Genomic DNA, 17,177 nt, shown 5'->3' with positions numbered 1-17,177 from the left:
TTTGATGTTGATGGATAAATGCCTTTAATTTCTAGGGAGAAGCCCCAGGTAGCAGCTGATACACTGAACTGTTCAAGCAATGGTGTTAAAAGAACAATTGAACCATGCCACCAAATAGGTTCCTTAAAAGGTGAGACCTCTTCATGACAAAGTTACTCATGAGTTATTTAAATTCAGGAAATGTAAAGCTTGTAATGGAACATTTAGATGCATATTTAACATTTATGATTATTCATTAATTGACTAGTTGTTAGATCAATGCTGGAACATGATGTAGAATGCGATATGTAAAACAAGACCTCACTACAGCCATCCAGGGGGGTCGGGGTTGGAGGGGAGGGGGTGCTTAAGGATTGGTGCAAAGGTGTTAATATTCCGCCTGGTTTTGCTTCGAACTCCTAAAGAGCAGATTTAGAGTTTGGTTCCGATACAACCCAGGTTTCGAGATCAGTCAGCATCATTGCAGCAAATAGAGATCTTTAGGGAGGCCATGCTGTGTATATTTGGCATGCTTCTGGCTCCCTATGATGCGCCTTAATGCCCCAAAGATCTGCAGAGCCAACTTAAAATCGACCTCTAACAAGGCTGCATTCCGATCCTATTAGGGCAAAGCCCATAACCAAACTACATGAAAGAGCTCATACCTTACATCAGATCTTTCAATCAGGGTCTGATAATGGCATCTATGATGAAACAAATTTACCCCTCAATACGCTGAGGGCAGTTGGTGTGCTGAGCAACACGGTGGCAGTGGGCTGGAGACTTCTCCTGTCACTGGACTTGTCCTGCCTCTAAGGCGTGTGCCTCTTTCACAGTGGCCATAGGTCAGTCTGCTTCTGCCTAAAATGGAGGTCTTAACCAACAACTTGATGGAAGATTTTCAGCCTAGCTAGGCCCTCACTGATCCTTACTATCCTTTGAGGCCTTAAAGGATACTCTCCTAGGTGCTTGGGCAAAGCCATGTCCTGCCCACCCCAGTTAATAGACAGGCAGCTCATTTCCAAAAAACATGGCTCCGGGTGTTCCTGATTTATTTTTTTGACACAGTATTCCACGCCTGAGAGCTTTTTGGTCCTTGTGTCCAGCAGTGTCAACCCTAGCGCCTTTTCCATGATGACTCCTAACCATGAGTCTAAGCGCATAAAGCGTATGTTTTCTTTGATTAGCCCTACTTTGCTCTCAGTTAATGCCAGTTGCGTTCTGTAAAACTGAAGCCGTGCCATATGTGATTCAGTTGGTCAAGTCCTGCTGGCAGTTTTACAGGACCTCTGGGCAACTTTTATTCAAGCCATACAGAATGCAGCAAAGTTTGATTAGATCTGGCCTTGACCCAGCGTACTGCTGGCCTCATGCTATGGTGTTTTGGCTCCACACTTGGATGAGGTCTACAGGCTTCTCTGAGGATGTCCAGGCAACAGTGATGGACATGTCATTTGATGGATCTCTCCTTTTTGGTGGAAAAACTGACATGGCCCAGGAATGCTTTAAGGAGAGTAATGCTCTGGAGTGGTTTGCCCCTACTGAGAAGTAGGAACCTGGTGTGCCCCTCCCCCCTCCTTCTCTCACCGTTCTTTTTCTTTCCCACCGCTGCGGCCCCTCCCCCCTCCTTTCACCGTTCTTTTTCTTTCCCTTTCCCGCCGCTGCGCCCCCCCCCCCCCCCCCCCCTCCCCCCGCAGCCCTCTCAAAGGACAGGCCCTCCCGCCTCCCAGCTGCCACTCCCACCCTCCCCTCCTCTTATGGCAGCCACGGTGCGCTAGCTGGGAGCAACCATTGACCCTGCTTGCAGGTAGGTCGCTCCCCGCTTTGCCCTCCACGCCACCGCCTTTCTCCCGTCCTCACTCTGCCTCATTCCCCGCCGCTGCGGCCCCTCCTGCCTCCCCCCTCCTTCTTTCACCTTTCTTTTTCATCCCCTTTCCCGCCGCTGTGTCCCCTGCGGCCCCTCCTGCCTCACCCCTCCTTCTCTCACCGTTCTTTTTCTTTCCCTTTCCCGCCGCTGCGGCCCCTGCAGCCCCACCCCCCAGCCCTCTCATAAGACAGGCCCTCCCGCCTAACAGCTGCCACTCCCATCCTCCCCTCCTCTTATGGCAGTCCCATCCGCGCCTGGACCGCGCCCAGCACCAGAACCCCTGGCCCTCCCAGACACACGTACTCCCCCCTCACCCTCCACTCCCTCAACCCAGGCCCCCACCCCACATGCACCACATCTAGCCCCACACACACTCATGCCCCCTTCACCTGCTACACCTGCTACTTCTCCTGCTCATCAACCCTCACACCACACACCAACCATTGCGACCCCACCCTCAACAAACACAACACCCCCAACACAAAACTCACCCTCCCTGCCCCCACCAACCAACCCCGCAACACACCAGCCCCCAACCAGAACACACCCCGCAACAACACCCCCACGCACCACACTAACGCCACCCAGCACAACCACCTGAACTGCCTGCTACTCAACATCCGCTCCCTTCACAAACATGCCATAGAACTCTGGGACCTCATCACTACACACTCACCTGACATCGCCTTCCTCACGGAAACCTGGACCAACCTCTCCTCAGAACCCGACATAGCCATAGCCACCCCCAAGGGATACAAACTCCAACGCAAAGACCGCCTAAACAAGACAGATGGGGGCATCGCCATCCTAAACAGAGACACCATCAAAGTCACCACCAGCTCCCAAGACCCTATCGGCAACACTGAACACATGCACTTCCTCATCAACAACAACTCCACCTCAGAGGTAACCTAATCTACAGACCACCCGGACCACGCCCCACTTTCTGCGACACCATCGCAGACAGCATCAGCCCGTACGCCCTCACCTCCACAGACTACATCATCCTCGGTGATTGCAACTTTCACTTAGAAAACCCACAAGACCACAACACTACCTCCCTCATAGAGAACCTCAACAACCTCGGACTCAAACAACTGGTCACCGTACCCACCCACTCAGCAGGACACACGATGGACGCAATCTTCACCTCAAGCCAACACATAGCCTACACCCACACCACCGCTGCGTCTACTTCTCCTTCACCAAACCCCACCCCCTCCCCCACACAGACTACCATCAACACACCACACCCTACTGCATGTGGGACAAGATCCCCACAGAACGACTAATCTCCCAACTGGCCCATAAACCACAAACCCCCCCCCCCCCCCCAAACGACCCCAACGCAGGAGCACACAACACTCCAATTGGATCACTACCTGTGCAGACACACTAGCACCCCTCAGAAAACACATCGCCACCGCAATATCAAGAACCCCCCATGGTTCACCCCTGAACTCCAAGACTACAAGCGCAAATGCCTGAGAAAATATGGAGACTAGAACCCTCCTCAACCAACTTCTCCACCCTCCAGACCACCATTCACACCCATCACCAACACATACGCATCGCCAAAAGAGTTCACTACAAGACACGCCTTGACAACAACTCCCAAAACAGCAAAGAACTCTTCACCATCATCCACGAACTTGCCAAACCCAAAGCCAGCAACATAGACCACACACACACACACACACACACACACACACACACAGCCCCTATGTGACGCCCTTTCCAACCACTTCCTCCACAAAATCCTGGACATCCACAACAGCTTCATATCTCACACACCCACCACACATACCCCTCTCCCACCCAACTCAACCCCCCCCTCAAGGCCCCTCCACCACACTATCCTCATGGACCCCTACCAAACACGAAGAAACCGAAAAAAAACCATGAACTCCATCCACTCTGGTTCCCCCTCTGACCCCTGTCCACACCGCATCAACAACCAAGCTAGCCCTACCATCGCCCCCATACTCTACTTCATAATCAACTCCTCTTTCCACTCCGCCACCTACCCAGACCCCTGGAAGCACGCAGAAATTACAGCTCTCCTATTAAAAAAAACAACAACAAAAAAACAAGCCGACCCGGAGATCCTCTCCAACTACCGCCCCATCTCCCTCCTCCCGTTCCCCGCCAAGGTTGCAGAGAAATTAGTCAACACTCGCCTAACCCACTTCCTTGAAGCAACCAACACCCTTGACCCCTCACAATCTGGGTTCCGCAAGAACCACAGCACAGAAACCACCCTCATCGCATGCACTGACGACATCAGGACCAATGTAGACAAAGGTGAGACCGTCGCGTTCATCCTCCTAGACCTCTCCGCAGCTTTTGACACAGTCTGCCACCACACACTCCGCACACACCTCCACAACATAGGAATCCGCCACAAAGTCTTAGACTGGCTCTCCTCCTTCCTCACCGACCGAACCTAGAGAGTCCGCCTCCCGCCCTTCCACTCCAACACTACCAAGATCACCTACGGAGTCCCCCAAGGGTCCTCTCTCAGCCCCATACTCTTCAACATCTATATGATCACCCTAACCAACATTCTCCGAGCACACGGAATCACCATCCTCTCATATGCAGATGACACCCAACTCATCCTCTCCCTCACCCACAACCCCACCACCGCCAAAACCAACCTACACGCTGCTCTCCTAGACACCGCCAACTGGTGGCCCACCGCTCTAGGCCCCGCTCCCACCCCTGCAACCCACGCACACAACCTCAGCATCATCCTCGACCCCTGCCCGCTCCATGACACAGCAAATGAATGCTCTAACCTCCTCCTGCTTCCACACACTCCGCACCCTAAAAAAATCCTTCTAATGGATCCCCCCCAGAGACCAGAAATACAGTCATCCACGCACTCATCAGCAGCAGACTGGACTACGGCAACGCCCTCTACGCCAGAACCCCACTCAAACTGAAATGCAAACTCCAAAGAATCCAGAACACAGCCGCGCGCCTCGTCCTTGGCCTCCCCCGACACGAACGAATCTCACCACTCCTCAAATCCCTACACTGGTTCCCCATAGACAAGAGAATCACATTCAAGATCCTCATCCACGCACACAAATCCCTCCAAAACACCGGCCCAACCTACCTCAATGAAAGAGTAAACTTCCACACACAACCTCCGATCAGCCGACCTTGCCCTAGCCACAGTCCCCTGCATCCAGCACACCACCACAGGAGGCAGGTCTTTCTCCTACCTCGCCCCCAAAACCTGGAACTCCATCCCCACCGACCTTCGCAAAACCAAAGACCTACTGGTCTTCAGAAAGAACCTCAAGACTTGGCTGTTCGACCAGTGACCCTCCCTGGCCCGCCCCCACAGTATCTCCCCCCCCCCCCCCCAGACCCCCGTGCCCCCAAGCGCCTTGAGACCCTCACGGGTGAGTAGCGCGTTCTACAAATTTCTTTGATTGATTCATACTGTTTTTTGTGCACGAAAGACGAATGCACCCTGTGTTTTTTATATATATATCTCCCCTCAATGCCCAGGTCGTCTCTGCTTTAGATCTGTGACTGTATGGTAGCAGTACAACTGCAGGGCATGTATTTCCATATTCCTTTCCAGCAGGCCCACAGACACTACCTCTGGTTCACAATGGGCCAGGAGAATTTGAAGTGCTCCCCTTTGTCCTTACCAATGCCCCTCGGGCAGTCACAGAAGTTGAGGTGGTAGGTGTAGCGCATCTTTGGCAGCCTGGTCTTTCTTTACCTCGATTTGCTTTTGAATGCCCCCAGGCAGTTGTATACCACCTCTAGGCAACAGCAAACCTTCTAACACCATCAGAGAGATCATTAGCTTTGTGCTAAAGTCACACCTTTCATCAACGATATCCTGGATACTTTGCAGTTTCCCACCAGTGCGGCTAGTCAAGGACATTGGGGCTATGTTCTCTGTTTCAATTTCTTTCCTAGACCTCAGTGCAGATGGCACTGAGGTTGCTGAGCGGTTTGGACTCCTGCATCCTCCTGGACCAACTACCCAGATGGCACATGAAGGTCCTGCACTGGGATCTTAAATCCCAGTGGGGCTAGCACTAGATGAACCTGTCTAATTGCATCTAGGTTTCGGAGAAAGCTGTAAAGGATCTGAAGTGGCAGCTGCTAGACTGTAATTTGGCCAGTAGAAGGAATTCCGCCCCCCCAACCCCTCTCCATTCCCCACCAACACCAGACAGTGGTAGCAGATGCATCACTACTGTGCTGGGCAGGCCATCTGGGAGATCTGAAGATCAGAGGACTCTGGTGTAAACTTGGCCCACATTAGTCTTTTTAAATTGCGGGCGACCTTTCTACCGTCCATTAAGGGGAGGGTAATACAGGTACTCTCAGACAACACCACTGCTATGTGGTACTGCCATAAGCAAGGGAAGTAAAGTTGTGCCGAAAGGTTCAGCTTTTCTGTAAGTAGCTAACTCAACAGGTCATTTCTCAGGTTGTGAACGGCCTGGTGGATTCTCTAAACACCAGGGCAGATGAGCTGAATTGCTGACAGTGGATCATGAATGGCAACTACATCTGAAGGTGGCACATGGTGTTTTCCTGCAACAGCAGAACCCTGGCTCAATCTTCTTGCCTCTTCCTAGACTGCACAATGTCAGGGTTTTTTAGAGTTCTTGAGAAGACTGTCTTTGGAGACACATTGCACCTACAGTCTAGCTCTGAAATCCTGTATGCCTTTCTTCCCCTACCCCTCTTACCTCAAATTCTGAAGCTCAAGACTGACCAGTCTAAGACATTTTGGTGGCTCCTGATTGGGCCGGGAGGGTGCGTTATCCTGGACATAAGTAACGGATCTCCAATCAGACTTCTTCTTTAGGCAGATCTGTTATCGCTGAAACAGGACAGAGTTGTGCGCCATGACTCCTAACTCTGCACCTCCATGTGTAGAGATTGAGCATCTGCACTACTCTTCTTTGATCTTCCTCCCAGAGTTGTAGATGTGATCCTTGCAGCCAATGCGTCCATATACAAAATCACACCAGATGTTTGTGGCTTTGTGGGCAATCCATTGGTTCAACCCTGCTAAATGTCAAGTTGTCTCAAGTGTTATTTGTTTTTACACTGGCCCAGCAAGGCTATGCATTACGCTATTTGCCTTTTCCCTTTGCTTCTTTCAGGTTGCCGGATTAGCCTTCTGTTTAAATCATCCATTGTGAGATTTCTTAGAAGGTTTATAATCACGTTTCCACTGAAGCCCTTTGTGATTCCACAGTTGGACGTGAATTTGATTCGCAGTTTTGTTCTGTATACTCTGAGCCATTGCACAGCTGTCAACTAAGTTTCTTGACTCAAACGTTTTTTTCTGATCGCGATCACGTCCAGCTCTCTTAACAGCATTCTTCCTAAACAAGCTAGTGCTAAGAACTCTAGTTGCATTACTGCCGAAGGTAATAACTACTTTCCCTGTTGGGCAAGCAATCGCCCTTCTATTTTCTTTGCCCTGGCTCACACCTAGAAAGAGGATTAAAGAAAGAGGGTTAAAGACAACATTGTATGACCCAAAGACAGCCCTCAGCTTCCACATTTCTGATAGAGAATTCTAAAAAGCTGATCAATCACCTTGTGAAATTCTTCGGGTGCCAGACTCAAACCAGAAGCTCGGGAGGTGGCATGTGCAGCTCTGCTTCAGATCAGTACTGCCCCAGATGTCACATCATATATCATATTCATTGGCATGTGTAGCTGCAGATACACATGATATGCATATTCTGCCATCTACTGTTGGGCTCGGAGTGTTACAAGTTTTTTTTTTTTCGAAGAAGTATTTTCGAATCCTGGGATCGAGTGACTCCTCCTCTTCGACTCCATTGCGCATGGGCATCGACTCCATGTTAGATTGTTTTCTTTCCGCCATCGGGTTCGGACGTGTTCCTCTTCGCTCCCATAGTTCAAGTCGGAAAAGTTCTACAAATCGTTAATTCCTGTCTGTATTGTTTTGATCGCGTAACATCTCTCGTCGACACTTGAGTACCGTCGGATTAAGCATCTTTACTCGCCCTTCGGGACGCCCGTGCCCAACTTCGACCTAGTCGGGCCAACCGCGTGGAAGCCTCATGGACCGGACCCCATTCCGCTTTTGTCCTTCTTGTCTGTAATCTGTCTCACCTCAGACCATCAAGAGGAAAATTGTGAGGCCTGCAGATCCTTCCGTTCGAAGAAAACTCTCCGAGACAGAAGAGCACGAAGACTGGAGATGGCGTCAAATAGCACAGAACGTCTCGACGTAGAGGAAGAGGAGATCATGACCATCGCAGTCTCCGTCCGAGGGTCCAACTCAGAGGAGGACAGACCGGTCACGGCATGATAGCAAGTACGCCTGCCCCTGTCTAATCCAAGCCCAAACATAAGGCCTTAGGAAAGCCACTGCCGCAAGGCCATGGCTTGACCCGCAAAAAGGCCACGCCACCGAAGCCTTCGGACTGTAGCCGAAGCACTGTCTCCAAAGCAAACAGACATCGAACCCTCAAGTCGAAACCGCAAAAATCGCTTTCGGAGGCGAGGCTAACATCCACTCCCAGCCTTTCGATCCTGATAAAACCATCTTTGGAGCCGAAAAGGCCAGTTTATATGGAGGAGCATGGACTTTCCAAAGTACTTAAAGAAAGCCATAGAATTTCGGAGGAACACACACAAATGGAGGACATTGAGGAAAGGCAGGCCAGAATTCGCATTCACAGGGACACTGGCAAGATTATATCTGCACCTACTCTGAAGCCTAAGAGGAAGCTGGCCTTTCTGGAACAATTGGACACTGCTCAGCCACCAGCTAAAGTGCAAAGCCCTAAACAAAAAACTTCACCTCCTCAGTCTCCTCCTCATTCTCCTCACCTGCTTGTCTCTCCACCTACTACTCCCACACCTATACAATCTCCTGTACATTCTTTCAATTCACAAGACCATGTGGATCCATGGGATCTCTATGATCCAGTTCCCATACCTAATAACAACCCAGACTGCTATCCTTCCAAACCATCACCACCAGAAGATAGCACCGGATATACTCAGGTTCTGGCTAGGGCGGCCTCCTACCACAATGTCTCCATGCACACCGAGCCCTTAGAAAATGATTTTCTCTCCAACACATTATCCTCTACAGTCTCTTCCCATGCTCAAGGCATGTTAAAGCATGCACACCAGATATTTCAAGAGCCAGTCAAAGCCAGGATAATTAATCCTAGAGTGGAGAAAAAGTATAAACCACCTCCCTCTGATCAGGCATTCATTACACAACTACTGCTGCCTGATTCTGTAGTTGTGAGCGTGGACAGAGAGAACCAACTCCCAGTCATCTGGTGATGCACCACCTCCAGACAAGGAGAGCAGAAGATTTGATGCTGCTGGCAATAGGGTAGCATCGCAGGCAGCCAACCAATGGAGGATAGCCAACTCCCCAGCACTATTTGCTAGGTATGATAGGGCCCACTGGGACGAGATGAAGGATATAATACAACATCTCCCCAAAGACCAACAAAAAAGGGCACAACAAATAGTCGAGGAAGGGCAGGCTATTACCAATAACCAGATTAGACCAGCCCTAGATTCAGCAGATACAGCAGCTAGGCCAATTAATACCGCTGTTACTATACGGAGACACGCATGGTTTCGGTCTTCAGGGTTTAAGCCTGAAATTCAACAGGCAGTCCTTAACATGCCGTTCAATCCAAAACAGTGTTTTGGCTGTGAAGTAGATAAGGCTATGGAGAAAATGAAAAAGGACTCACGCACAGCTAAAGCCATGGGTGCTTTCGATACTACACAATATAGGGGATCCTTTCGGAAACCTCAATACAGAGTGGTTTTAGAGCACAAACACCTGAAGCATCCACTTCACAATCAAAACCAACCTCGATACCAACGAGGTGGGTTTAAAGGTAATTACAGAGGCCAATTCCCCAGAGGCAGGGGAAAATATCAGCCAACAAAACAAGCCTCGCAGCCAAAACAGTGACTTACTCCATCTCTTTCCAACTCACACGTCACCTGTGGGGAGAAGACTGGTTCCACAACAATTGGCTACCCATTACAACCGACAACTGGGTATTATCTATTATCCGCAATGGTTATTGCATAGAATTAACACACATTCCCCCAAATATACCTCCAAAACCAAACAATCTCTCCTCCCAACATATCTCAATGTTGGAAGAGGAAGTAAAATTGCTATTGCTCAAACAAGCCATAGACCTTGTGCCACAAGATCAGATAGGAACAGGGGTTTACTCTCTGTACTTCCTCATTCCCAAAAAAGACGGAACCTTGAGACCAGTATTAGATCGCAGAACTCTCAATCTTTACATCCTGTCAGAACACTTTCACATGGTAACACTACAGGATGTGGTTCCACTGCTACAACAAGATTTCATGGCAACATTAGACCTCAAGGATGCGTATTTTCACATACCCATCCATCCAGCGCACAGAAAATATCTCTGGTTTGTAATTCAACGAAAACATTACCAGTTCAAAGGGTTACCCTTCGGGATAACCGCTCCCAGAGTTTTTACAAAATGTTTGACAGTGGTAGCTGCCTACCTTAGAAGACAACACATTCATGTCTTCCCATATCTCGACGATTGGCTAATAAAGTCCACCAGTCATACACAATGTCAAAACCATACAGATTATGTAATACAAACCCTACACATCCTAGGGTTCTCCATAAACTACCAAAAATCCCATCTACAACCTGCACAAATTCAACAGTATTTAGGAGCCACACTAAATACACAAGCAGCACTTGCAAGTCCAAGTCCAGAAAGAGTGCAAGCATTTCACAATGTATTAGCACAAATTCAGCCAGACCAACAGTACACAGTGAAATTCGTAATTAAACTGTTGGGCATGATGGCATCATGCATCGCCATTGTCCCAAATGCAATATTAAACATACGGTCTTTACAACAGTGCCTCGCACAGCAATGGTCCCAGGCACAGGGTCAACTCCAAGATCTAGTGTTGATCGGCCGCCAAACATGCATATCACTTCAGTGGTGGAATTCCACAAATCTAAACAAAGGGCGGCCTTTTCAAGACCCTGTGCCTCACACCATAATTACAACAGATGCATCAAAGATTGGAAGGGGGCACACCTCAACAGTCACAACATTCAAGGACAATGGGACGCCAAACACAATTTCACATAGATCACCTAGAATTGCTAGCCGTATTCCTAGCACTCCAAGCTTTTCAGCCTCTTCTGAGTCGCAAGAACGTCCTTATTAAAACAGACCTCATCATAACAATGTATTACCTAAACAAACAAAGAGGGACCCATTCATCTCAACTGTCTCTCCTAGCAGAAAAAGATTTGGCATTGGGCAATCCACAACAACATTCACCTAGTAGCACAATACATTCCAGGGATACACAATCAATTGGCAGATGTTCTCAGCCGAGATCATCAACAAACACACAAGTGGGAAATTCATCCCCAAGTGCTTCAGACATACTTTCACCATTGGGGAATGCCAGACATAGACCTATTCGCCACCAGCGAAAACGCGAAATGCCAAAACTTCGCATCCAGGTACCCACATCCTCTATCCAAGGGCAATGCTTTTCCCCTCTCTCCCGCTCATTCCATTTCTAGTCAACAAACTGCGTCAAAACAAACTCAAACTCCTACTTATAGCACCAACGTGGGCTCCTCAACCCTGGTACACGACACTGGTAGATCTCTCGGTGGTACCTTATATCAAACTCCCCAACAGACCAGATCTGTTAACACGAAACAAACTGATCAGGCACCCAGATCCCAAAATGCTCAATCTAGCGATTTGGCTCCTGAAGTCATGGTAGTTGTAGATATCCAAACTCTAACTGAATGTATAGAAGTAATTAAACAGGCAAGAAACCCCATTACCAGGCAGTGGTATGCAAACAAATGGAAAAGGTTTGTATATTACTGTCAATATAAACTAATTGCTCCTCTTTCAGCGTCCATACAAGACATTGTAAGTTATTTGTTTCATTTACAAAAAGCAAATCTATCCTTTTAGTCCATTAAAATACATCTCACTGCAATCTCTGCGTATTTGCAAAATATACAACACAGCTCTTTATTTAAAGTCCCTTTATTCCACCTAGAACACCTCCAGTACCTTTGTGGAATCTAAACATAGTACTCACACGACTCATGGGACCACCATTTGAACCAATGCATTCATGTCAAATTCAATACCTAACATGGAAAGTTGCCTTCCTAGTTGCAATTACTTCATTAAGAAGAGTTAGTGAAACACAAGCTTTCACTATTCAAGAACCATTCATACAAGTACACAAACATAAAGTTGTACTTAGAACAAACCCAAACTTTCTCCCAAAGGTTATATCCCCGTTTCATATCAAACAGTGGAACAGCCAGGCTCTGTAGCAGAAAGAGCCCTGCGTACATTAGACATTAAAAGAGCACTAATGTATTACATGGATAGAACTAAATCATTTAGAAAAACCAAGCAATTATTTGTCGCGTTCCAAAAAGCAAGGGCTGGCTAAATGGATAGCAAAATGCATCCAAACATGTTAGCTAAAAGGCAGCTATTAGTTACACCTAAGGCACACTCCACCCGCAAAAAAGGAGCTACAATGGCTTTCTTAGGAAACATACCAATGGCCGAAATCTGTAAAGAAGCCACTTGGTCAACACCGCATACATTTACGAAGCATTACTGTGTAGATGTGTTAGCAACACAACAGGCCACAGTAGGACAGGCTGTACTAAGAACACTATTTCAAACAACTTCAACTCATACAGGCTGACCACTGCTTATGGGAGGTAAAACTGCTTTGTAGTCTATGCATAGCATGTGTATCTGCAGCTACACATGCCATCGAACGGAAAATGTCACTTATCCAGTGTAAATCTGTTTTTGGCATGTTCTGCTGCAGATTCACATACACCCTCCCACATGGAGGTGAGTCGGAGGAGTTCCTCGATCGCGTAACTCGAAAATTCTTCTTAGACGAAAAACAACTTGTAACACTCCGAGCCCAACACTAGATGGCAGAATATGCATAGCATGTGAATCTGCAGCGGAACATGCCACGAACAGATGTACACTGGATAAAGTGACATTTAAATTAAAAAAAATATATACATACATGTTCGATGGCATGTGTAGCTGCAGATACACATGCAGTGCATATCCCGCCTTCTAGTGTTGGGCTCCGAGTGTTACGAGTTGTTTTTCTTCGAAGAAGTCTTTTCGAGTCACGAGACCAAGGGACTCCTCCCATTTCGGCTCCATTGTGCATGGGCGTCGACTCCATCTTAGATTGTTTACTTTCCGCCATCGGGTTTGGACGTGTTCCTCTTTGCTCTGTCTTTCGGTTCGGAAAGTTAGTTACATCTCGGAAAATTTGAAGGTATTGTTTGCGTTCGGTATCGGGTTAGTTAACGCAGATCGACACCTAATTCAAGAAGAGCTCCGGTAGCCCTTCGGGGCTTCTACCCCCCGGTGGGGCCTGGTTGGCCCGACCGCCTGCGTCTTGAAGGCTCATGGAACGGACCCCATTCCGCTTCTGCCCCGAATGCCATAACAAGTATCCATACACAGATCAACATCTGGTCTGTAATTTGTGTTTGTCCCCCGAACACAAAGAGGATACTTGTGAGGCCTGTCAGGCATTTCGGTCGAAGAAAACGCTACGGGACTGGAGAGCACGAAGGCTTCAAATGGCGTTGGCGCCGTCAGGACACCACGACATCGAGGAAGAAGAGACTTTCTCCATTGCTGACTCAGACGAGCCCGAAACAGAGCAGACGCCGAAAACCGTGAGTAAAACAGCCCCGGACAAAACTCGCGCCAAAATCATAAAGGCCCAGGGGACGCCACCGCCGGCAGGCCATGGCTTAACCCGTAAGATCGGTGACCATCCATCGGCACTGAAAAAGGGCACACACGTGTCGAAATCATCCGACTCTGGTCGAGATACCGCCACAGAACATACTAGACACCGAGACCCTGGTTCCGACCAAACTCGACATCGAGATACCGGCACTGAGATAAGTCCGCACCGAGAAATCGGAACTCCGAAACCGAAAAAAGTGGCTTTGGAGCCGAAAAAGACACTAGAAAAGGTTTCAGTACCGAAACATCCAGCCTCGGAGCCGAAAACAAGCTCCTACTCTGAGGAACAAGGCCTTTCAGCACTACTGCAAGGCCATAAATTTGGACAAGAGCTAGAGGCTGGGGAGCCAGATTATACACAAAGAAGGGTCCATATTCGAAAGGACACAGGGAAAATAAGAACTCTCCTATAAGGATGAAAAGGAAACTTGCTTTCCAAGACAAAGAAAAACATCCACAAGCAAAAGTGGCAAAAGCAGTAACTCCACCTCACTCTTCGCCACAACCATCGCCACACCACTCACTGCAACTGTCACCAATTGCAACACCCCCTATGATGAAATCTCCAACGCACACAGGGATGAGCCAGGATGACCCAGATGCATGGGATCTCTATGATGCACCTGTATCAGACGATAGTCCTGACTGCTACCCAGCAAGGCCATCACCACCTGAAGACAGTACTGCCTACACGCAAGTGGTGTCCAGAGCAGCGGCTTTTCACAATGTGACACTGCACACTGAACCCATCGAGGATGACTTTTTATTTAATACTTTGTCGTCGACACACAGTCAGTACCAAAGTCTCCTGATGTTACCAGGGATGCTGAAACACACAAAACAAGTATTCCAAGATCCAGTCAAAGGCAGTCATCACACCTAGGGTGGAGAAAAAGTACAAGCCTCCCCCTACAGACCCCGTGTACATCACACAACGGACACCTGACTCAGTAGTAGTGGGCGCAGCACGAAAAAGGGCTTATTCACACACCTCTGGAGATGCACCACCACCCGACAAAGAAAGTCGAAAGTTTGATGCAGCGGGAAAGAGAGTTGCAGCACAGGCGGCCAATCAATGGTGCATTGCCAATTCACAAGCTTTATTGTCAAGATATGACTGAGCTCTTTGGGATGAAATGCAACACTTCATAGAACATCTGCCCAAGGAGATCCAAAAGCGTGCGCAACAAGTAGTGGAAGAGGGCCAAAGTATTTCAAACAACAAGATACAATCGGCAATTGATGCAGCGGACACAGACGCAAGAACTGTGAATACAGCGGTCACTATTCGGAGACACGCATGGCTACGCACCTCCGGGTTTAAACCAGAGATCCATCAGGCTGTGCTTAATATGCCTTTTAATGGACAGCATTTGTTTGGGCCGGAGGTGGACACAGCTATAGAGAAGCTGAAGAAGGACACTGATACGGCCAAGGCCATGGGCGCGCTCTACTCCCCACAGAGCAGAGGCACATTTAGGAAGACACAATTTAGATGAGGGTTTCGGGCCCAAAGCACAGAACCCTCAACCTCAAAAACCAGACCCACATACCAGGGCCAGTATCAAAGAGGAGGCTTTTGGGGACAATTCAGAGGCAGACAGTTCCCTAAAACTAGGGTAAAGTTCCAAAGCCCAAAGATCCCTCAAACTAAACAGTGACTTCACTGTCACGAATCCCCAACACATAACACCAGTGGGGGGGAGACTCACAGATTAACAGAATTGGGAGGAAATAACAGACTCCCAGCCATTATCCAACATGGTTATTGCATAGAATTCCTACAATTACCACCAAATGTGCCCCCAAGAACACACAACATGTCCAAACAGCACTTAGATCTACTACAAATAGAAGTTCAAGCATTGTTACAAAAAGACGCAATAGAAATTGTACCCAACCATCAAAAAGGAACAGGTGTTTATTCCCTGTATTTTCTAATACCCAAAAAGGACAAAACTCTGAGACCCATCTTAGATCTCAGAACACTAAATCTTTAAATCAAATCAGATCACTTTCACATGGTGACACTTCAAGACGTAATCCCCTTGCTCAAACAACAAGACTACATGTCAACTTTAGATCTCAAGGATGCGTACTTCTGTATACCCATACATCCTTCACACAGGAAATACTTAAGGTATGTAATCCAAGGAGTACATTACCAGTTCAAAGTGTTACCATTCGGGATAACAGCACCAAGGGTATTTACAAAATGCCTTGCAGTAGTAGCGGCACATATCAGAAGACAGCACATACACCTATTCCCGTATCTGGACGATTGGTTAATCAAAACCAACACTCAAGAACAGTGTTTTCAACACACAAAATACATCATAGAAACCCTTCACAAACTGGGTTTCTCACTAAACTACCAAAAATCACACCTACAGCCGTGTCAGATACAACAATACTTAGGAGAAACAATCAACACAAAAAAAGTCCACAAAGGGTACAAGCATTCCAAAACGTAATACAAAGCATGCACCCAAACCAGAAGTATCAGGTAAAATTAGTGATGAAACTACTAGGCATGATGTCCTCATGCATAGCCATTGTCCCAAACGCAAGATTACACATGCGGCCCTTGCAACAGTGCCTAGCAACACAATGGACACAAGCACAGGGTCAACTACAAGATCTAGTGTTGATAGACCGCCAAACACACACCTCGCTACAATGGTGGAATCATTTAAATTTAAATCAAGGGCGGCCTTTCCAGGACCCAGTGCCTCAATACGTGATCACAACAGATGTTTCCATGATAGGGTGGGGAGCACACCTCAACCAACACAGCATCCAGGGACAATGGGACACTCAGCAGAAACAACTTCACATAAATCAGCTAAAACTACTAGCAGTGTTTCTAGCGTTGAAAGCATTTCAACCGCTAATAGCCCACAAACACATTCTTGTCAAAACAGACAACATGACAACAATGTATTACTTAAACAAACGGAGGCACACACTCATCACAACTGTGTCTCTTAGCACAGAAGATTTGGCATTGGGCGATTCACAATCACATTCGCCTAATAGCGCAATACATCCCAGGAATTCAAAACCAGTTGGCCGACAATCTCAGTCGAGAGCACCAACAGATCCACGAATGGGAGATTCATCCACAGATACTACAAACCTACTTCCAAAACTGGGGAACACCGCAAATAGACCTATTCGCAATAAAAGAAAACACAAAATGCCAAAACTTCTCATCCAGGTACCCACAGCCTCACTCCAAGGGCAAAGCGTTATGGATGAGTTGGTCAGGGATATTTGCTTACGCTTTTCCCCCTCTCCCACTCCTTCTGTATCTAGTAAACAAATTGAGTCAAAACAAACTCAAACTAATACTAATAGCACCAATTTGGACACGACAACCTTGGTACACAACACTAGTAGACCTGTCAGTAGTACCTCATATCAAACTACCAAACAGATCAGAT

General features: G+C 47.8%; 1 protein-coding gene across 1 annotated transcript in view; it reads left to right on the top strand.

Moving 5' to 3' along the window:
- Window positions 1-17,177, top strand: part of ZCCHC2 (zinc finger CCHC-type containing 2) — a 362,663-nt gene that overhangs the window by 240,877 nt on the left and 104,609 nt on the right. Inside the window, exon 9 of the mRNA XM_069219490.1 lies at window positions 36-130. Coding sequence (XP_069075591.1) covers window positions 36-130 — 95 coding nt within the window. The remainder of the gene's footprint in view (window positions 1-35; window positions 131-17,177) is intronic.

The sequence above is a fragment of the Pleurodeles waltl genome, chromosome 2_2 (assembly GCF_031143425.1).
Source record: "Pleurodeles waltl isolate 20211129_DDA chromosome 2_2, aPleWal1.hap1.20221129, whole genome shotgun sequence".
Taxonomy (NCBI): domain Eukaryota; kingdom Metazoa; phylum Chordata; class Amphibia; order Caudata; family Salamandridae; genus Pleurodeles; species Pleurodeles waltl.
This window is presented reverse-complemented; position numbering and strand designations above follow the sequence as displayed.